The sequence below is a fragment of the Palaemon carinicauda genome, chromosome 27 (assembly GCF_036898095.1).
Source record: "Palaemon carinicauda isolate YSFRI2023 chromosome 27, ASM3689809v2, whole genome shotgun sequence".
Taxonomy (NCBI): domain Eukaryota; kingdom Metazoa; phylum Arthropoda; class Malacostraca; order Decapoda; family Palaemonidae; genus Palaemon; species Palaemon carinicauda.
This window is the reverse complement of record NC_090751.1, coordinates 24,410,305-24,433,584: the sequence shown is the minus strand read 5'-3', so window position 1 is coordinate 24,433,584 and position 23,280 is coordinate 24,410,305. Positions and strand designations below refer to the sequence as shown.

Sequence of the window (23,280 nt, the reverse complement as noted above, 5' to 3'; positions counted from 1 at the left end):
CTCCCCGTCTCTCCCCCCTTTCTCACTCGCTCTCTCTCTCCGTCATATCTTGCCCCTAACCACCAAAATGAAAAGTGATTTTGTCACCGCTATACCGCTATTAACTCTTTGACATTCCAGTACAGGTGTCATCTCGTTTGGTCTATCTGGGTCCCGTGGTTCAACAATCCTATGGTCTCTCTCTCTCTCTCTCTCTCTCTCCTCTCTCTCTCTCCTCTCTCCTCTCTCCTCCTCTCTCTCTCTCTCTCTCTCTCCTCCTTTTGAAATAGATAACATTCGGTGATAGGTGGATTTTAATTAAAGTTCATGAAAGGGTTCGAGATTTAGAATACATCGTTTCATCGTAAATATCTATTGAATGTGTGTAAACCACTTTGTATAATTTACATATCTATTTATTACTGTCAATAACCCCAAAATTAACCACCATCGAACAGATGTTTTTGGCTCGTAATAAATTCATGGTGAGACCATTCAACATTCCATTAGTGTGAATATTTTAATGGAAAAAAAGGGGAACAGAATAGCTACGAGAACGGGGTCACTGAAGCATCAGATTTAGAATCTATAGTTTTACGTCTTATAAGGAAAATTAAAGGTATTTATCACTGTCATAAGATATATTCCCCCGAAACCACTATGATTACATTCTTATCTTGTTTATTTCTGTCCCTGTCCTTATCTCTAGAAATCCTTCCCAAGAGCAAAAATTCCGATAGGCTGGTTTATTCTAATGGGGTCAAGTCCCTAGTTCACCCGAGTAGCCATACCCCAGCTTCCGTTTCCCCGATGTTCATTAATCTTGTCCTTGTTTACAGATTTAGCAATCGCTCATAAGTGACAGAAACAAGGGACACGATATTGTCCCTGATTTACACTGGGTGTCTATTAAAGCAAGAATTAGAGAAATGCCACATAGTGTGCAGCCAACAAACCGTGTTGACACGAGAATAGGTTTTAAAGCTTTCAAATCCTGAATCCCTTGGAATGTATACGATCTAATAATTACGAAAGGTCTTGTAGAGAGTAGGATTCCCCTGCTGTATATAGGACCAAAAAAGCAGCCCTCAAAGTAAAAGTAAAGTACATATTATGATCAGCGCCCAAGACCCATCTCCACCCTTGCTAGGACAAGTTGACAGTAAATTGCGCTACATCGGAGCTCTAAAAACAATGTAACGTAGCTGATTTTAACATTTGCAAATTCTATTAGTATAAAGTCTTGAAAAAGGGAAGTTGATATATATATATCTAAAATTTCACAAGGATTTGATTTAATGATGATAATGATTTTGCAAATGACAATACCTGAATCAAAAGCCGACAATGACTATTTTCACATTCAGGTGACAACGCCTCGGTTTAGATCATGGGATTTTTAAACTTGCCAAAAATCTAAGCCTTTAATCAATCAAGATATAATTAAAACTTTTCTTTAGACGTGGTCAAGAAAATGTTTAATGTAAATGAACTGTTACTTTTTAAAAATTGTTCAGCAGGTCCGGCGTTTAACATAGTCGCAGTGATCCCTGCTGTATATTCAGTTAATTGATATGGTAATAGATATCGAAGGATTATTTTATTGGCTGTAATAGTTTTTAGATTTTGTTCCAGAAGATTCACTGAATTTTTTTTTTCTTTTTTAGCATGATTATCATTTATATGAAATATTGTTCATGATTTAATTTGCTCAAAGATTTCCTGTATCGTGGAAAAACGCCTCTTAAAATGGAATATTTTCTGCTTTTATAATTACCGTTAATGCTAAAGAAGTAAAAAAATATCTCGAGAGAGAGAGAGAGAGAGAGAGAGGAGAGAGAGAGAGAGAGAGTTCAGTTAAGGTTAGGCACCTACAAGGCAGTGGAGTTTATTTGTTCGTCGAGCATAGTCAATGAGCTTTTAGCCTGTGCGCCTCGCCTCGTTAATTAAAAGATTGCATCATTATAAATTAATTAGGCAAGCCTTTTGTTGGCCCCCTTAGGCTCTGTAGGCAGCAGAAGCCGAATCTCATAGCTGCGGTTACCGCTGGGGGCTCTCTCTCTCTCTCTCTCTCTCTCTCTCTCTCATCCCCTGAAGGTGTGTACGGCCCACTACCAGAGGGGTTATTTAAGGTTTGTTTATATGGGGAAAAGGATTAGCTCTCTCTCTCTCTCTCTCTCTCTCTCTCTCTCTGATTACAATACCAGCTTTTGAATAACAGGGATTTTCTGAAAGTTGAAGATAACCCATTTTTAATACTGAAGTATTGCCAAGAAGACAAATGGTTGTGATAAGTCCATTTGTCTTAAAAATAATTCGGTTGTAAATGACAGAATACTAATGAATGATGTTTGATCCAAAGGATGCACTCACTATGAAGACTGCGGAAAACGTATGGATACCTCCTCTTTTTTAGTGGAATGCGTGTATGGGGAGAATGTTTGACACGGGTTGATCATGTAGAGAATGGGAGAGGAAAGGCGAGAGGAGTCTTGAAAAGGGGTGCGTCGTTTGACAGTGGACCAAATGAAGAAGTTTCCTTAGTGCACGATAGTTTTTCTTTCATGGTAAAATAGATTTGTACATTATGTAACAAATGTTGTTGCCATCAATTTTTTTATTATAGGAAAACTGAGAATCAATCGATTTTTTTTTTAAACAGTCCATGTTAACTTTGGTTATGAAGACAAGGAATGAAGGATTATTTTAAGGAATAGGTTGAAATATCTTTCTTAGGATTAGGACATCTGTTTTTATATTTTCCGAAATGTCCCATAGTTAGATTTAGGTGCATATTGTCTCATCGTTAATATACTTTTATGGATACTCATTGAAATTTTGTTTAGTATTCCGGAGTCAAGTTCTGTTTAAGAACATGCATCGGATAGTTTCTTTATGCTTGAAGAATTTACTTGTGTTAAATACCGAAGACTGAAATTTCAGTTTCTTAATTTAAATTAAACACCATAGTACAATTTTAGATGCCGAGTCATCACAGCCATTACCAAACCTTCCCTGGTCCTAGCTTGGACCGTGATCATATGTATATATGGTTAGCTTCTAGGACATTGTCCTGCTAGCTAGGGTTTAGTCACTGTCCCAAATGACGCTCGGATACTGTAATGAAAATGTGTTGGGTAATTCAATAAGCTTCGCTTTTCAACACGATTTGTTCAGGAAGTGTGAAATGGGCTATTATGATCTATTTCTCGTCCCCCCTCCATTTAAGGATAAAAAAGCGTTGCTCAGTCGGTAATTCTGTTTGTGAAAAGGAATACTCAAGTGTAGCTTAATACCACAAAGTTCCGACCAAACTTTTCAAAGCTTGAAGTTTGTAAAGTGTCAAAGGAATCGTCAATAGACAGTTGTTGGGGATAATTTTCTAATCTTGGTCGTACTCCAAATTTAAACATCCAGGTGGCTGGATTGTAAATGGTCTGGTTTTATATCAGGGATAGAATTGTGATGATAGTGGGATAGTTTTATAGTTGAATTCCCTAAAAGATTATTGTATCATGTGACAAGATGTAAATTAAGCCGTGAGAGAAAGAGTTCATATGTTGTCAAATCATTTACAAGTGCGATCATGTTCTTTGTGTCTTGCGATAATATCAAACAAACCTGAAATTAATAAGATTATAATTTTAAAATTTTTTTTGCCACAGGAATTTTCAATTATCATCGTTTACTGGGACATTGGAAAACTTAATTATTTTTAATGTAATTTCCAAATAATTATGGTTAAAATTAATTGATATGGGTTTTAATACATAACACTTGCACCGTTTTTTTTCAATGAATTGAATGTTTATATTAAATTTTATTGTATAATACATAATATATGTACTTATGTATGCATGGATTTGTGTCCATGACAGCATATGTGATTTTATTGTAGTTTCACTGTTCATATTTTCCAATATCACCATCTAAGGCAATTAATAATTTTCAATTACCTTTTACATTTGAGAGGTTTTGTCTGCCAAAAAACATCCGCTAACTTTGGAATTTTTCATCCTTCATTCTTCGTTTCACCCTCTTACCTCTTCATCATTTCTTCTTTATTCCTCGTCGTCTCTCACTCCTTCCCATTATGCCCCCTCCCTGTACCACCATGTACATTTATGTTGAGCACAAGGCTTTTGATTTCGTTGGGGCACTTGAGTCGAGGTCGGCGTCTCTCTCTCTCTCTCTCTCTCTCTCTCTCCATTCCTTCTCAGGACGTGGGTTAATTAAGTAATATAGAGCGGGGTCTTTAATGAATCGCAAATATTGGCTAATTTCTGTTGCCTGCTCTCTCTTGAACTTGTAGTGTTTAACAGCTTTAATTAAGCAATTACCTCCTAATTAATTGGCGGTTGAAGGGTCTTAATTATTCAGGGTGAGTTTACCTTGGCGTTGAGTGTTATACTCTCGCTAGCTGCGCCTCGCTCCGGCCCTCGCCCGGATGGTCGGGCCCCTGGTTGGGCCTGGCAGGAGGTGGAAGAGAAGAGAGGGAGAGAGAGGTTGGGTAGATCCGTGGTAGGAAAAATAGCTGGGGATTCAATGGTTGGGTAGTCGGGTGTTTGTGCGTACGTGTGTGTGTCCGCCTTGTTTACTGTATTAAATTAAACTTAATGTATAGTAATTATACAGAACATGTTTATATAATGATAGCCTTGGTCTTTCTGCTGCATTGGCACCCGTTCCCCCCTAAGTATAGTGAGTTGTACTCGTTAGTTTTTTTTTCCAATGCAGAGGACGTTAATCTTACAAGTAAACCACCCTTTCCTTTATAGTGGGGTATGCGCATATTTACGGACATTTGATGAATTCGACTTTATTTCTGAAGATAATAGTATCACCTTTGTCATGACTTTAAAGATAATGTTTTGACTCCATATTTCAATACAGTCGAAATGCTATTTTTGCTCTATCTGAGTTTTTCATTCATTTTGCTACCATTGTAGTTCTTAATTGCTTTATTGCTTTGTAAATACGCTCGTTCATATTTTGAATGCAATGATACTAGGAAGCCGAACCTTAATTTAGTGATAACTGAAAAAAAACTACTTTCCCTGATAGGGTTCGAATCCACGCTCGATGTGTGGTTAAGGATTGTGGTAGCCTATCGGAAACGTCCCTGTCGGAGTGGGGCTCGAGTCCCGCTCAAGCTTGATAGTTTCTTGCTGTGTCTGCAACCTCACCATTCTTGTCAGCTAGAAATGGGGTATTTGGGGGAGCCTCTTGGTATACCTACTGAGTCATCAGCAACTATTGTCTGGTCCTAGCTTAGATGAAGAGGGTTCTAGGGTGCTGATCATATGTACAGTATATATGGTCAGTCTCTATTTCTGCCATTCATGAGTAGCCTTTAAAACCCACGCCGTATAGTGAATCTTCGGTTTTCAAGGGGCAATTGTGGCAATTACAAATACTGTTGAAAGTGGAATAGTTTATATATATATATATATATATATAATCTATATATATATATATATATATATATATTTATAATCTATATATATATATATATATATATTGCAAAAGCTCTTGTCATTTTATTTATTGATTCAGTGGTCTTCTGACAGAAGTATTCGATAAATACTTCACATCTGTTTTAGACCACAGCCCTCCTGTACATGGCAAACTATTTAATGTTTGGTGGACACCACCGATAGCTGAGAATCGTAATTGCAACGTTAATTCTCCCTTTTCCTACTTCGTATACGAATAAATCCAAATCTCCCTTCGACGACTTGTAATTTTACAAGAGGCTCTTTTCTGTCACTTGTCACTGTTACATAGTATTATTATTATTATTATTATTATTATTATTATTATTATTATTATTATTATTATTATTTAGAGTTAAAAGACCGTGTGAGCATCCTTATGCTTCAAATTATTATTTTTCGACGAAATTTCAAGAAAATTATTTTCAATCCTGAGGCATCTGGGAAAAGTTCAGTAGATTGACATTAGTCATGAACGGACGCCTATCTGGGCCCCCAGAGGATCATTTGATTACCTGTAAGACAGAGGGTAAGCGATCAATGACAATATGCTATTATTGATAATGTAAATTGGATTCGAAGTCACGGCTGTTGATACTATTTCATATCAAGATAATTTCCAAAGAATCATTTTTATTTTTGATAAGCGCCCCCCCCCCCCCCGTTACTCTAATTTTTGGTTGGTTTGTAGTATAACAGAATTTTATCTCGTATGTGAAGGAATTATATAGTGAAAATTATGGGCTATTTAGAATCCCGGTAAGTTAGAAAGTAATTTTTTTTAGGTAATTGAGCCTCAGTAACATAGGGGTGTTTTTTAATGTTAATATTTTTGCATTTTCGTGGTATCGCGTCGTTACTATGGAAGTTATAACTTAGGAATGCCTTGTCAAAAATATTTATAAATCATCATGTAATACGCCTATTGACACAAAAGGGCGTCAGTTAGGTTTCTCCAGTCGTCTCTATCTAGAGCTTTTAATTTAACACTTCTCTATTCATCATCTCCGACTTGTATAAATTTGAGTGTAGAATACTTGACGAAGTCCTAAGAAGAATTTAGCTCGTGTATAATGTCGGTCACTATGAAAGCTTAGAGAAAATTCAAATTCTCTCTCTCTCTCTCTCTCTCTCTCTCTCTCTCTTCTCAAGACTAACATTAACTGATGTAACAATTTTGACTAGATTCCTGAAGAGAAAATCTCTCTCTCTCTCTCTCTCTCTCTCTCTCTCTCAAGACTAACATTTATTAACTGATGTAACAAATTTGACCAGATTCCTGAAGTGGTATTCGTATAGACACGTAGTTAACCGTAGATTATCATGTCTTGTTTATTTAAATCCCGCATTTTGATGCCATATGATTGAAACGAGTTAATACTAGCTCAACATGTCAGAGAAACCTTCAATAAGAACATCTTTTTAGAAAAAAAATCACGGCAGTGAAGTTTTCTGTTAAAACTTCCTTTTCTGGTTAAGGCACTGTAATCGTTCAATGGCTACTTTCCACCGTTGTTCTTAAATCTTGGGTAGTGCCATAGCCTCCTTACCATAGTCTTGCTTGAGGATACACTCTTGTTACACTATTCTGCCGGTTTCTTTATTTCCTATCCTCTCAGGGCTATCTTAACCTTTGGTCTTATCGAATCTTACTTTTCCCAGTAGGGTTGTAACTTGGCCAGTAATATATAATGATAATAATAATAATGATGATAATAATAATAATAATAATAATAATGATAATAATTTAATAATAATAATAAAATGTATGTGTAATGGGTTTCAAATCTGTTAAAGTGGACATTTAACAATCGCGCCGAGGATGAACATACGGCAGTCTCTCTCTCTCTCTCTCTCTCTCTCTCTCTCTCTCTCTCTCGAAACATCGGTAGAACCTCGGAGGTTGTATTAACTATTCATGTCATCAATCAGATTAATTGAAATTGCCTTCCCCTTTCTTCACCCCGACCGGTTTGTATTTCTGTTCGCCGCGTTGCAGCCGCAGTCTGTTGATTTGATGTATATCGGGGAAAATAAATCTCTCCCCACTTTTACATCTGCCCGGATATATTAGCTTCAGATTTTTCGCGTGTTTGCCGGGGCAAGTGGGCGCGCACAGCGTCGGTGTGTTTTTTGCCTTTTACGTACTCAGTAATGCAGTCAAAGAGAATTGATTTATGTATTTTTTTACGTTGGGGCATAGTTAAAGTTTAATTATAATTACTGTGGGAGCGGTAGTAGTTTTTAAAAAATATATTTACAAACAATTTCGTGAGTAATATTTTGCATTCAATATATCGAAATTAAAAAGAATGCTTTATTCCTAATTGTTTATTCTTTATTAAAACTGGAAATAATTTTTAAAAAATGGTACAATGGTACATGTGTTCTTAAACACTAAACCTCAGAAAATTTCTGATAACTGTCAATTTACGTCTTATACTTAGTGGAACATTTTCATGAAGTCATTTGAGAGACAATAGTAGATTGAATATTTCTGGAATAAAAATATCATTCTCGCAATATTTTGCATGATACCTACTAGTTGTGGTTAATTTAAGAAATGATATATAATATATAATGGACATGTGTGTAAGAACGAAAAGACAAAACCAATAGCTAATCCTTCAAGTATAGATACACCCGATCCTTGAGACCACTTTATGTATATTTCCTCAAGTTTTACTTTTTTTTTAGACATGCCAATAGGAATTGTAATTTCACGCAAATTTGAGTAATACGGTTACATATTTGTTTCTTGGTACAATACGGTAGTGTTACATATTTATTTCTTGATACAATAGTCAATATTTTGTTTGAAGTCATCCACAAGTAAAATTTTTATTTTATTTTTTTATTTTTTTGCAACTCCTTCGAATCTGCCACGCCATCTATTGGCGGGAAAGGGAATCGTCGGTCTGGGTGATCGGTATGGAAGTTAGGGATTGCAAGGGCAATAGCGGTAATTGTCGTCGTATCATTCATTTGTATTTGAGGAAAACCGGTTTGGCCGGGACAGGCAGCGGTAGCAGCGGGATAGGTGGGTAGGGAGATGTGGTCTAGCATGCATATTTCAGGGAGTAATCTGTGTTATGTGTGTTGGCGGGAGAACGGGGGCAAACACGGCTGGCGCAGCATTCATCCACCAAATGCCTGGGTCAACACACCGGTTTCCCTGCTCTCTCTCTCTCTCTCTCTCTCTCTCTCTCTCTCTCTCTCTAGCCTCCAAATAGACGTACAAGTAAAATTCTCTCTGACATATTCCTTTTAACAACTGTCACTAATATCAGAGAATTCACACGGGGGCCGGCTGTCGACTAGGCAGCAACCCCTCTGTGGGTAGTACCAATCTACAGGTAAATGAGAGAGAGAGAGAGAGAGAGAGAGAGAGAGAGAGAGAGAGAGAGAGAAGAGGGGGGGGGGGTTTCATAGGTGTTGGATGTTCTCTTGGTGTCAAATGCTTCCGAGTTTAATCTTGATCCAAGAATTTCACCATACGTCAATCTTTGCATACACTGATGTGGTAAGTAGTTGCTCCTGTTTTCAATTTTAGTTTTAGAACTACCTAATGGACTGTTGATAATATACACCGAATTCCATCTGCTTTGTACATTGATTATACAATCCGCAAAGGAATAAGTAACGCCCACTCTTAGGAATCCGAATTTCCTGCAAATCTAGCCTGAATACAAATGCGAGACAAGTTCATTTTTTTATCTGTTAAAATTTATTAGTTTTTTCACACTTGTGTGGCAAACGCAAGTGGTATAATGTTATAAAACCCTTCTGATAACTATCTAATGAGAGTTATGGTGGCACTTGTTAGATTTTTTTTTTTATTTCAATGCATTTTCAAAATTCCCTGGTTCCCCTCCTGGTCAGGTTCTGTATATGGCTCCCTTTGCGCCTTCCTCTTAACCCGAATACGAATACCCGGCCTAATCTCTTCCCTTTAATGTAATGTTTGTTTATATGGAAGCCTCTTTCCCACCATTTGAAAGAAGACGCCTGTCTCCTTTTGTCACACATTTCCGGAGTTTTCTTGAATAGATACGAAAGGCTTAAATTGCCCTCTTTTGTTTGCTGCTTCTTCTCAAACTGTTTGTACTTGAAGAAAATTGTCTTCTTAAAAGCGCAAAATCTTTGAAAGAAACTAGATTGACTAAATACAGCGTTAACCGTACAATTTATATATTGTAGATATAAACTGTTCATATTCATAAATTTTATATATATATATATATATATATATATATATATATATATATATATATATATATATATATATATATATATATATATATATATATATATATATATATATATAAATCACTTTTTTTTACTAGGTATAGCGTAGTATGTTTATTTCCTCGTAAACTTATTTTTATTTTTTTTTCTCCCTTTATTTTTTTTTCTCCCCTTTAGAAGCTTGCAGATTCTGAATGTTAATTTAGCAACCTGTGGCCAGTTGTGGTACTGAATGCTGCATTTGAAGCAGAGGAGAGAGAGAGAGAGAGAGAGAGAGAGAGAGAGAGAGAGAGAGAGAGAGGAGAGAGAGAGAGAGAGAGTGAGAGAGAGAGAGAGAGAGAGAGAATTTGTAGTAATGATTGGTTAAGTGTCAACTACGTACATAAACTAATATTGATTGAGATAATGGAGGTGATGGGCAAACTACCTAAATTGTAATCACTCACCAGAACCTACCAAGTTAATATCGTTCGGTAATATCTTTGGAAACAGTTTGAAAGCGGAAATTGTTTGGCCCATTGTTGAGAGAGAGAGAGAGAGAGAGAGAGAGAGAGAGAGAGAGAGAGAGAGAGAGAGAGAGAGAGAGACCATTTGTTATAGCCTTGTCTGAAGCATTTTTTTTTATGGTGGAAACTTATTCTTTGGGTGGATACAAATGTGTTATACAGTAATGACCAAATCGTTAATAATAATGTTACTGTTACCCAAGTTAATAATTTGGCATTCTGGCTCAGCTGCCACATTTACCCTCGTTAATTTTACAATCTAAAAGAAAACAGGGTATTTCCAGAAAAACCATATTCTTTTCCATTGCCAATTAACACTTACATTTTAATTACGTTTTATTTCGCAAATATTCATCGAATGTCAGGTCCCCCCCTCTCTCTCTCTCTCTCTCTCTCTCTCTCTCTCTCTCTCTCTCTCTCTCTCTCCTCTCCTCTCTCTCTCTCTCTCTCTCTCTCTCTCTCTCGTTTTCGTGTTGACATGGCCGTCCCTACTTCATCATCCTCGGTTAGCATGCCTACCAAAGAATGGTTAACATGTTTGCTTTACCCTCAAGGCAACGATTAAAACAACGCTCGTCTATAGCTGGAGCACACTAAACGTCAAATAGATATGCCCCGGAATCAATGCCGTGTCTGTAAATGAGGTAACGCCAAGATTAACAAACTCGAAATTTAGATTTGTTTGTCTTGAGAGGGTCAGCTTCAGAAGCCAGCTCGAACATTGCTAAGGACATTCTAAGTGCACTCTCGATATTGATTGTATTGACTTGATGTGTTAATTGTGAGTTTCGGTAAGCGCTTTCATGAGTGCTTTTCAATCTTTTCTGTTCTCTAGAGAATCATGTTATGCTTTTCAATGTTTGGTTGCTTCAGAGAGAGAGAGAGAGAGAGAGAGAGAGAGAGAGAGAGAGGAGAGGAGAGAGAGAGAGAGAGAGAGAGAGAGAATAACTCATGCTGTGCATTATCATGTAATCGTTCTTCAAGTATTTGTGTGAGCATGTGGCAGGGGAGATACATTGGTACAATTTTTTTTTATTTACCAGTTGTAATTAATTTAGTAGTTAAAGAACTTATACTGTACTTCTAATTAAAACTATTGTGATAAACTATATAAGAGGAATTTCTTATTAAAAGATTTGGGCTTAACTTATTTCTTTATAGGTGGATGTTTGGAATAACCCATAGTGGGATTGGCTTCATTATTATTAGACCAAAAACTAGATGAGTAGGGTATACCACATTGATAGATTAATTTGTGTTGTGCTAGCTCAACTGCTCCATTCTGTTTTCATCACTCCTACTAATCTGAAATCTACGGTCTTGCTTAGCAAAGTGCTTAAATTGTTTGACTATTTTTATTCCAGGTTCAATATATTTAACAATGCTAATCCTTTCATTTATGACTCTGACTCCTTTCTTTTCTGTATCCCATTAACTACCCTTTTGACCTTATCTTCTCCTTTCCATCAATATTGAGTATAATTTGCCAAATGTCACTGAAATAGCATGGTAAAAAGTGGCTTTTGGTTGAAAGTCATAATAATCCCATTGCTTGTTAAGTTCTCAGATCAACTGGCTTTAATTCCAGTTACTCCAACTATTAGATGCCACAGGCCATTTAATCAAAATCAATTGGCTCTACCTTAAGAGAGCAGTTGAAAATTACAGTTGAGTAACACATTGATTTAAATGAAAAGTTTTATCAATGAAAACTATTCTATTATCCAACTATTCCATTATCTCCTTCATTCTGAAAATGTTTTTCCATTCACCAATAAAACGTCAATTACTCAAAACGGATATTAATATACAGTACTATTCAAAATTCTGAAAAGGTCCTTGTATAAGTAAATAAATTAGGGGAAGGGTTCAAGAACTTGTTTATGATGAAGTTCAGTGGTAAATGAAGCTTCATTGTTTCAATATTTTTGGTCAGTCATGTTATAAACCAGTAGGCATTTTTGTGATTTCTGATGAACAATATTGAAAGACAAATCAAGTTATGCTATTTCAGAAATAATGACATACTTTGAATTTTTTTTTTTCCTTGTCACAAATTTTCCTTCTTGTTTAAAATATTCAATTATTCAAGGAAAATTAAAAATTTTCCAATACTTCATACTTGGTGTGACCTGTTTTTGACCTTGATGGTCAAGATTTCAATTAAAAATTATTTCATGGTTGATGCAAAATTCAAGTCATTTTGAAATCCAGTATTACCTAGTAATTTATTGGTTCATCTAAAACAATTTAGTATTAACAATAAGTGTGTTATAGTCCCTTTTTTTTTGTATTGCAGTATTCTTAATCTTATTTTGAAACTAACCTTCCATTTATTATTTTGTCATTTGTAATAAAAAGCCTTAGTCTTTCCCATTGTATAATTCTTTTTTTGTTTTTATTTAGGAAAGGGTGGCCCTCATGATTGCTTGGTGTGTGGCACCCAGTTGGAACATTTCGGTCAATCCCGTCCTGTGGGTCCTGGGCAGGCAGCCCAGTATGGCCTCTCAGAATCCCATCTCCCTCCCAATCCTCGCGTTTGCACAAACTGCAGATGTCGACACCTGAGAAGGCGGGCGCAGTAAGTTGCTCTTTTATCCGGCTATCTTGTACATATGTTTCTCACTCAAGTACTGTAGTTTTATTTAAAACATGCATCCACTGATTACAGTTCTTAATTTGGCTTTACAGAGAATTTTAGCTTTATTGAGATGTAATAATCTGTTGATGTTCCAGGTGTCCTATACCAACTTGTCCATCTCACAAATGGAGAGGGAAGCGTTTGCGTCCCTTGCCCTCCAGATGGGCAGACTTGCCAGCTGAAATTAAGGACCCTATCATCAGGGAATTCCGTAAGTTGTGAATGCTTCACCTTTTGATTGCAGAATATCTTTTAAACTGATGAAAGTTAAATTCTATTATAATGTTTGCGCAGGTGTTTTGAACTGTAGTTACCTGTGCCGAAGTGTTTCCAGTTGGGTAGAGACTGCATGTGTTGATGGTCTGCTTGAAGATGATGTTTTCATTTCACAGAAATTCCTCCTGATGTAACAAAATGCTGTTCAGCTTGTCACAATCGAATCATGCGCAAGCTTGGACCAGAGGCCGAGGAGCCTGTGGATCCCTCTCGGTGGTCAGAAGAGGATGTAGATGCATTGAGATCAGCCTTGAAAGATGTAAGTTTATTATACAGTACTTAGACAGTCTACTTAAGGTTGACATAATAATAATTGTATGTAAAAGGGATGGTCATCCCACCTTTATGCAAGCGATTCGTAATAAAGTTTAAAGGTTGCCAGATATTTTAAAAGTTCCGAGTAAAATCACTCATATTTAGTGAACAGGATTTTGAAAAATATTTTATATTTCCTGCTGTAGGTCATAAAAATTGGGTTTTTTCATTTCAGTATTTTATTCTGTTATAATGGAGAAAGCCAATTTTGTTTAAATTCTTGAATTTCATATTAGTTGTTTCATACAGTTTATATCCTATTTTTTCATAGTTAGGATTTTAATATGAAAAGTATTTTGATAGTTTGAAGGGTTTCCATTGTAGATTCAACTTTTGTAATTTTGAGCCATTCAGAGCCAAATGGGGAAACCCTGTAAGTACAGATTAGCTAAGAATGATTTCTTTAATACTACTTGCTTGGACATTTATTTTTGTATATTTAAAAGTTGTGAGATGAGAATATTCATATTTTAGACATTAGGTGTGAGTAGAAAAATTGCTAATGGAACCCAAGAAAATTCTCCAAAATAGATGAGTATAAAAATATATGCAAGCATAATGTAAAGAAATGAATGATTAACTCATCTAAACTTTGAGCCAATTAAATCCTATAAGGAACAGCATTTTGAACGCTGTCAGTAATATGGTTAGTAGAATAGTTTGAAAACAATCAGGTGTGCTAAAAGCGCCATTCTCCAACATATCTCATTCAGTTTAATGAATCTGGAAAATTATTCCTGTTGTTCTTTTAGATATATAACTCGAATTTAGTTAAATGTTGGACTTGGTGACATCACTTCATTCCCAGAAAGTAATGAAAGTTAATTGGTGGAATCAGAATTTATACTGTAAAAGGTTTTTAATTTATTCGATCATCTCAGATTGGACTAAATGGTGAAATGTGTTTGTGAATATACTGTATTAGCAGCGAAATAAAATTTGTGAAAAGGACGTACAAATTAAGTTATAATTTCTGCCAAACAGGATTATTGTGATATACTATAGTCCATTTCTTTTAGCGATGCATATTTGCACCGACTCGCAGCGGTGCCCTTTTAGCTCGGAAAAGTTTCCGAATCGCTGATTGGTTGGACAAGATAATTCTAACCAATCAGCGATCAGGAAACTTTTCCGAGCTAAAAGGGCACCGCCGCGAGTCGGTGCAAATATGCATCGCTAAAAGAAATGGACTATAGTTATCAATCACATGGATTAAATGAAGATACAGTACTATACCATAGTATAACAGTGCATAGCTAATTTTGATTTTATGGAAAAAAAAAGACTTAAAAGAAATTATTAAAAAGGCTCTTTGTATTCATTCAATATTTTTTAAAGAAATTATTAAAAAGGCTCTTTGTATTCATTCAATATTTTTTTGAGAATGATGATCTGCAATGATGACATTCATTTCTATAAAAAAACAGGTTGGATGCCACTGGTCAAGAGTTGCGGAAAGACTTCCCAACAAAACTGAAGGACAGTGCAAAAGTTTTTACTTTAACTTTAAGAAGAAATATAAGTATGATGAAATAGTAGCGGAGTATCGTAAAAATAGAGGTAAGTTAATTTTGTTTTATATGGTAAACTGAAAATTAAGTAAAAAAATGAGTCAAAAGATTTTAAATATACAATACACTCTATAGTATTGTTAATTTCATGTTAAAAGAGAGGGGGGGGGGGATCTCCCATTGAACCTTTTTAATGAAGAATAGGGTGCTAATACTTTTATACCACCTGTTAATTTCAGGTAAAGGAGATGGGCCTCCTACTGTGACTGATGAAGAGGAGAGTGGGTCATCAACATCTAGCTGTGATGAAAGCGGAACCGTACCACCGCCCCCTGCAACCCAAGATTCTGCCTCGGACACAACGTCTGCACCATCCCCTGGTCCAGCAATACATCATAATAATATTGATGGTATTACTACCTTTCATGTTTGCACATTGGCTAATTTATTAGTCCTTTGTCCCTTCCTGTTATGATTTATATTCATGGATTTTATAGTATGTGCAGTATTATTTTACTGCTTAATAACCTTCACGAAAACTTACCACAAAATAATAAAACCTTATTACTGTACATTATAGGTGAATGCTATTTTTAAAGAAGTTGTAACTGTATTTTAATACTGTACTACAATGCATGAATTTAAGTATTATGAACCAAAAATAGACAATGGGAATTGCACTCGTGGGATACCCCTAAATAAGGATAATTTTTTTTTCTTTTAATGCTAACCTGAAATTATTCTTTTACAGAAAAGAGGGAGGCTGAGAATAATGACGGTGGTATGAAGGAACCATTACCCCGTCACCCACCACCCCCTGCCAGTGTAAAAGAGGATTATGACAGTTCAGCAACTGCGAGTGCCGATGAAGGTCAGAGCTGTGTAGGGCGAGATTCTCCACCAGAAGTACAGCACTTGCCTAATCCAAATGAAAGACCACCTCAACCAATTCCAACTACAATTGGAGTGAAGACACCCCCACCACCTGTAATTAGACCAAGTTCCAAAGTGACAGAGAAACCCAATGTTAGAGATATAATTTTTGATACAATAGAAAAAACACTTGAGAAGACAGATGAGAAACCTCAGAATAAAGGTATGCCAACAACTATTAGCAATATTCTGAGGTCAACTTATGTACAGCGGTCTGCACCTGTGCCACCACCACCGCCCCCAGTAGGACAAGAATTTCATCGTAACCAAATGCCAAGGTTTAACGATCCTCGAGACGGTCTTCCTCATAATGATAATGCTGCTTTTGATCCTCAAGATGGGCAGTGTGAGGGTCTAGATCTAACTGTTCGCAAACGTGATCGATCTCCTCCACAACCCCCGGCTCATCAGTCTCTACCAGTTCACCATCAGCCAGCTCAACCTCCTCAACAGTCTCATCCACCTCATCGACCTACACCTTCACCCCGTGAAATACCTACAGTGAGAGGAGGGGCAGAAGTGACAATCACAACTAAAGAACCTCCACAACCTCCTCCCCGAGCACATGCTAACACTAGCTATAGTAAACCACCTCATGAAGCCTGGGGTTTCCAAGATCCACGAAATAAATCTCCTGCCTTTATACCAGATTCCAGAGCTTTATCTCATCATCAGCCTCCTACTTTGACAAATGTAGGTGGTCCTTCATCTCATACATACGCACATGTTCGGCCACCACCACATACTCATCCCTCCAAAATTAAACCTAGTATGGCACCTCCGCCACCTCTAACAAGTGTACGCAGTCAGCACCCTCCACCACAGTCGGTAAACACGTCTATATCTACACCTCCACGAATTCCAATGAAAATTGATAAGCAGGGCTCATCTACTCATGTAGGTTCCATAACTCATGGTACTCCTGTAAATCCACCTGGACCTATTGTGTCAGTGCCTCTGTCACAAGCAGGACGTTTTGATATGATGCCTAAACCAGGCATAGGGAAAGAAGGTGGCTCTATAACTCAAGGCACCCCTATGCACCCTGATCAGAAGCGTTCTGGAGTAGCAACAAGTATATATAATAAAGATGGTTGCCCACCATTTGAAGCACGGGCTGGTAGTGGAGTCGAGATTATTCCAAGGCCAGCATTGCCCCCACAATATGAACGTGAACATATTTATAGAGGACCTCGGCCACCTATATCCTCTGCACCTTCTTCTGCGCCTTACTATTCAAATTATGCCCATACTCGCCATGCGTACGCAGAGCCCCACATTAGTTCCCGTCAAATTATCGCCCATGATTACCAGATGTCTCAGCAGATGATCAACAGAAGAGGTGTTGAAAAAGAACCAAGAGTATCTCCCAGAGCAAGAGACCACAGTCCACAACAAGATCCCCGAGAGCATCGTTCAACAGTTGGTACAACAGTAAGTCGAATTATAGACAATTCTACAAGAACTATTGATCCAAGAGGATTGGACATAAGGCCGATAGAATTGTCTCGTATAGAGAGTAGTAGAACCATAGATCCTAGAATGGATCACAGAGGTTTGGACCCACGAGTAGTTGAACGTATAAATCCAACAGATCCAAGATATTATGCAACAAGTGGGCCTCATGGCTCATATCAACCGTCATCACAGCCACCATCCGCTTACAGTCAAGAGAGAGTATCAAGGCCGCCATCATCTCCAGCCTCAGGACGTGATCCTACTCCTTCATCTCCATCTAGTGACCCAGCACAATCCCCTAATGACTTTAGATCTCCAGGAGTGTCCACTCCAACGCCTCCTAGAGCAGGCGTCATTCAGCGTCATCCAACAAGCAAGCCACCTTCACACTTAGCACCTCCAACTAGTGCTTCACCACGTAACGATGACAGATATTCACCTAGACACTCACGAGGTGGTGCTGACACTTTTAGTGAATTTGTCAACATAGCTGTTGCTCAGACAGGTTATCAAAGAGATGGTAGGCCAAAGGTACCTCATGATACACCTCAGCCAGAAGGATTGGAAAAGCAGTTATCAGATTCTATGAGAGTTAGATTACTCCCTGATGATCGCCGTTACTATGATCCCAGAAAGAAGCCACCCGAGTTAGAAAATGATGCTACACAAGGATTTGTTTCTAGTTATGGGAGAGACCGTAAGCCTGCTCCATCTCCAACAGGTAACAGCAATAGTCGTAATCCGGGTCCAAATGAAACCCTAACAGCAGCCAATCTAATTGATGCTATTATAACTCACACAATAAATCATACTAGTGGAGATAGTGGGGGGGTACCTAATGATCAGCGGGGCCCTTCAAGGCGGCACGGTGAAACTGGATCGCATATGGAAATGGATAAACGTGTTAGATCTCCAGCCACAGCACCAAAAGAAAAAGAAATTGTCATGGTTGATGATAGTCCAGATACTAGATCTACCAACCCTTTAAATCACAAAGAAGGGTTAGGATCCACTCTCCATTCAGCTCCCCATCATCAAGGTTCTCAGCCAAAGACAATGCATGCTCACATGGATCAAATCATACATAGAGAGTATGCCTTGGGTGATGGACGGAAGATGGAAGCACCACCTCATATGCCTTATCCACGAACATTGCCGTCATCATCATCTTCCTTAGAAATTTTGAGGACTGATGGCCGACCCTATGTTAGTTCAGGAGGGCCACCAGCTGTTACTGTATCACAGGTTGGGAGCTATGAGCTTTGGAAGAGAGGGGCTGATAAAGATGGGAAAGATAGAATAGATTCACATTCCCCCCACCGCCCACCACCATCTGCGCAGTCTGGAGGTCATCATATTCCTGCTCAACATTTAGCACCAGATGAAAGACAGATTGTGAGAATTAAGCAACCATCGCCTGTGTCACCAAGACCTGACCACAAGAGGAGAACGCCACCCGCTGCACAAGCAACTAGTTTTCCTATAGAGTCAAATTCTCCGCCATCGTCGTCGGCACCACCATTATCTGCTGATCCAAATCATACAGATTCAAATAATCAGTGGAGTCATTACCCTAAAAGACCATATCAACCAAAGGAAGTTTGTCAACAGAAAGAGGTATTTGATTATGTGAGAAATAAAATTGCTGAGGTGATGAGAACTCCTGAAATTCAGGAAGGGGAGAAACGTTCAGTGGATGATAATAGACATACACAACCTGGTTTGCAAGTTTCTCAATTACAGCATCAGCAGCAACTACCTCCTCAGCACTCTGTATCTCAACAAAATGCGCAATATGATATGGAAGATCCGTTAAAAAAAAGAGCAAGGTTAGAAGCTAATGATCGTCCTCCATCCCGTCCAAGGTCCACTGGAGGGGACATGATAAAGGAAAGACGGGAAGACGCACCCACTCGAGATGACGTTGCGGATTCTCCTCAGTCAGGTGAAATGGTCATAGATGAATCGCCTCGTGACTCTCACCCTCCAACGTCAAAATCAGGGGATATGGGAGGGGGGAAAATTAGTTCAAAGGGGGAAAGTAGTGAACGATCGGGTTATCCCCCAGTAAGTGCTAGTAGCCCGTATTCGTATGGTTACCCTGGGTTTCGTGGACATGGGGGTCCAGGTTTAGGGGCCCCTGGGGTTCCTCCCTCTACCACTTCATCTACTATAAGTAGTAATTCCAGTGGTGGGCGTCCACTCCAGGGATATGAACCTCATGTGGAACCTGTAAGTGATGAAGACTGAACCCCAGATTGGACTACTGCCGTGATAAGTGTTATCTGTGATCTGTTTTGTGGACTAGTGTTGTCGCGCCGCACTCTGGTGTACAAAGCTACCCCCATATGTATGTGTATATATGAGTATGTAGGTGGTTTGTGTTAATACTCAGGCTCTGGGTGTGAGGCTGCCTCCTTCCTAGAGGCCAGTGTTAGTATTCTGCTGCCCACGTCTATCTTACTGTTACCCAGACATGCTGCCACACTCTTACCGCTCTTGTCATCCACTCGTCAGGTATTTATCAGCCATATTGTGGTCACCTTCTTGTCATCTTCACTACTATTTGCTGTTCATTAAATCTTTCTCTTTGTAGCAAACATCGCAGCCTTTCCTCGCACCCCCATTAGCCACAGAAGACTGCACTTCTGTGGATAGTGGTAACAGCAGTGCCCACACAGACCATCTTAAAGAACAAAGCTAAGGTAGGGACAGCACCCACCCGCTGCTATATTAAGAAAGTTCATTCCAAAAGCCCCCGCTGGCTGGCCTGGCTGGGCGGTGGCGTGGGGTAGTCCGCATTGTACAGAGACCTTCCACTTGTTGAGGGCAGCGGTGGGATGAACGTGTCACGTGATTACCTCCTACCCACTGCTGCCCAACTCTCACATCATTACATGTCAGAAAAATGTTATTTTTGTTGAATTAAAGATGCTCAAAACTTCTTTTACAATTATTTACCATAATAGTGAACTTATTTATATGGATATGGCCCAATAAATCTAAATGCCAAGGATTAAGTAAAGATTAAGTTCAAAGTTTTAGTTCTCTTACCAGTAAGATTTTTGTAATAAAAATATCAACATGATAGCAATACAAACTGTATAGATGTGTAGTTTTTGACTAACAAAAAAAATTTAATTGCAAATCAAGGAAGTTGAGACTTTTGACTGATATGTTGATCATTATTAACATACTGTACATATTTTAAATTTGTGAATAAGTATATGTAATTAAATTTCTAGAGGGCTTCGTTGTTCAGTTAAGAACCACTTGATGCCAACTTTAGTAAAGTCTAACATAACCTCAACATTCACTTCAAGATTAAACTTAAAATAAGCTGCAATTAAAGGAAAATATAGGAGAAAATTTAAATCATATTAAATCCATTTATAGATAAGTAGTTAACTTTTATAGTTACTGTACCTGTTGCAGGGAATTCTTCCTGCTCAAATGAGAACCAAAGGTGCTTTAATTCTCCTTTTCTATTGGATATACAATAAATATGATTAATATATCAACTGACAAATGGAAATAAAAATTACTCTTATTTTTACAGTATAGCATTCAATTACAGTATACAAATCAACATTAGGCTCTGTTTCCCATATTTGATTAAAACAAAAGAGGCATAAGAAAACTACAGTACTATGACATTTACGTGCCAGTTAGACAAGAAAAAAGCGTGAAACCAGAGTCATAGTAGAGTTCAAATCCATTCCTAAATACATTATTTTCCTAGCAATAAATAAATACATTATTTTCCTAGCAATAAATAAAATATTGATGTAAAATGAAAGCTTACATAAATATAAGGTTATCCCAAACCTTTCAGGAAATACAGTGTAAAAGTCAAGTCCCCTCCAAGAATAGATGTGATTACACAAGACCACTCTATACTAACACCGAAATAAGACATTCACCTGATAACGAAGATGGCCTACTGTAATTTTTAATGGAATCTGAGGAAGGGGCCAATGATATGTTTTAAAAACCTTGATAAAGTGGAATAGAGAGGATAAAACTGCACCCCAAAGCAAACAAATCGAGTGACTAAAAAGAAAGCAAGAAAAAAATGCATTCTAAGATGATTACAAGAAAAGTGGGGGTTAGTTAACTCTACTGGATACCAATTGTGTCTGGCAGTGACAGGAGTAGCCATAGATTATAAAATATATGTGGAATGGGAGTTTAAATGTCCAAAGTAAATAAACAAAACCAAATGGAGAGATACAAAACGGACAACTACAGTGTAGACAAACAGGTTTCAAGATAGAAAATTTACCTTGGGAACTAATAATGACTGAAGCAATATGGAATCCTGAAGCTAGCACTTGGCCTCAAATGTTTTGAGTTGGTATGGACATAGATGAAAAGGGATGGGGAAGTGAAAAAGGTAAATTAAAGGAGACAGGACAAAGACCTGTCAAAATCAAGGAGGTTGTGTTAATAGATCATGGACAAAAATGTACATACTATTAAACTTCATAAGAAGAAGAACAGATGTAAACATCCTAAATAGTGATGAACAAAAGGGAAATAATTTGGAATGTTAAATACTAACTATTCATGTAGGTTTAGGCCAATTTTAGTTGTGGAACAAAAAAAGTTAAATTAAATGTGACTGGACAAAGACATGCCAGAAAGTCCAGGAGATAGATGATGGATAAAAAATTTAATACTAAACTTCCTAAGAGGAAAAACATGTAAAATCCTAAACAATGATGAACAATAGGGAAATAATTTGGAATGTTAAATGCTAATTATTCGTATAAGTTTAGGCTTATTTTAGTTGTGCATGTCATATTACAAGATGTTCAAACTATTCAACAGCTACTGGAGACAATTAACAAAATGAAAAATACAGTAAATTACAGTACTATAGTAAAAAAAAAAAAATACCTATATTACAATAATGACAACCAAGAAATTGTAAGGCTTGACTGAATTTAATGGTGGTGAAAGATGCATTAAACTGTGGCTTCATCATCAGACTAATCCACCAATAACCCATCTTGACTGACCAGGACGAGTGTTCCGGGGGTGCAATCTCTGCTGCTTCACCAGATGCGAATCTACGGTTATTGGGGATAGACAGACAACAGGATTAGATGACCTTTTCTGAGTATGTGAAGACTTGCTGGAGGATTGAACAGATGATCTCGGCATTGGCCGTTCCAACTTACAGGTGCCATCTGTGAGAAGAGAAGTGGTTGTGGATTTAACATTATCAGGACAAATATTTTTACCAAATAATCAATGAACCCATGAAAATCTTCCTACAGTTGATTTGACAAGGATCTCATATGACCTTTTTATTGCAATGCCAATCAGAAGAATAGTCATTGGGAACAAGAGGTATGATGACCCTCCCTCGTGGAATGATTCTAGTCCACGAATAACAATGGTCCATGTTACGATGAGAAAGAACAGGGTTACCCATTCTTGAATCACTGCTCATTTCTCTTCTACCAGGGTTTGGAGATGGAGAATAATGTACCTTGGGGAAAGATTTAAAAACTTTACGATGGGAGGAAAACAACTCTGAGCAACATGTTGGAACCTCAGTAGAAAGGTACAAGGACTCTGCTGCTCAGGGAAAGTAATGAAATTGAGCCATGGCATGGATATCGGTATAACCTTGGAAGTTGAAGGAACTGCAGAGCACAGTACATTTTATGATGTAATGAATCGAGGTCAGAATCCATAGAATCAACACATTCAACTGCACTAGCAATTGGATGACCAACATTGAAGTAGAATCAGCAATTTTGACAGCTCAAAGTAATCGATGGTGATATATGATTACAGAATTAGCAAGGAGAAATACTATAGATATATTTTGGTAATGAAAACGATGCACTGATTCACCTGCAGGAAGGAGGAAATTCCAATCATACCAACTATACTGTACTCTA

At 37.6% G+C, this 23,280-nt stretch overlaps 2 protein-coding genes across 9 annotated transcripts in view; one reads left to right on the top strand and one right to left on the bottom strand.

The window, feature by feature from the left end:
* The window catches only part of Smr (Smrter), a 149,405-nt gene extending 129,099 nt beyond the window's left edge, over positions 1-20,306 (top strand). For all 8 annotated transcript variants that reach the window (XM_068350875.1, XM_068350877.1, XM_068350880.1 and 5 more), the window contains 6 exons: positions 12,635-12,809; positions 12,965-13,080; positions 13,262-13,404; positions 14,888-15,020; positions 15,211-15,381; positions 15,723-20,306. In XM_068350875.1, the coding sequence (XP_068206976.1) occupies positions 12,635-12,809; positions 12,965-13,080; positions 13,262-13,404; positions 14,888-15,020; positions 15,211-15,381; positions 15,723-19,612 (4,628 nt within the window). In that variant the 3' untranslated portion in view covers positions 19,613-20,306. The remainder of the gene's footprint in view (positions 1-12,634; positions 12,810-12,964; positions 13,081-13,261; positions 13,405-14,887; positions 15,021-15,210; positions 15,382-15,722) is intronic.
* Positions 20,307-20,737: 431 nt separating this feature from the next.
* The window catches only part of LOC137620608 (E3 ubiquitin-protein ligase TRAIP-like), a 112,606-nt gene continuing 110,063 nt past the window's right edge, over positions 20,738-23,280 (bottom strand). Inside the window, exon 12 of the mRNA XM_068350886.1 lies at positions 20,738-22,557. Coding sequence (XP_068206987.1) covers positions 22,352-22,557 — 206 coding nt within the window. The 3' untranslated portion in view covers positions 20,738-22,351. The remainder of the gene's footprint in view (positions 22,558-23,280) is intronic.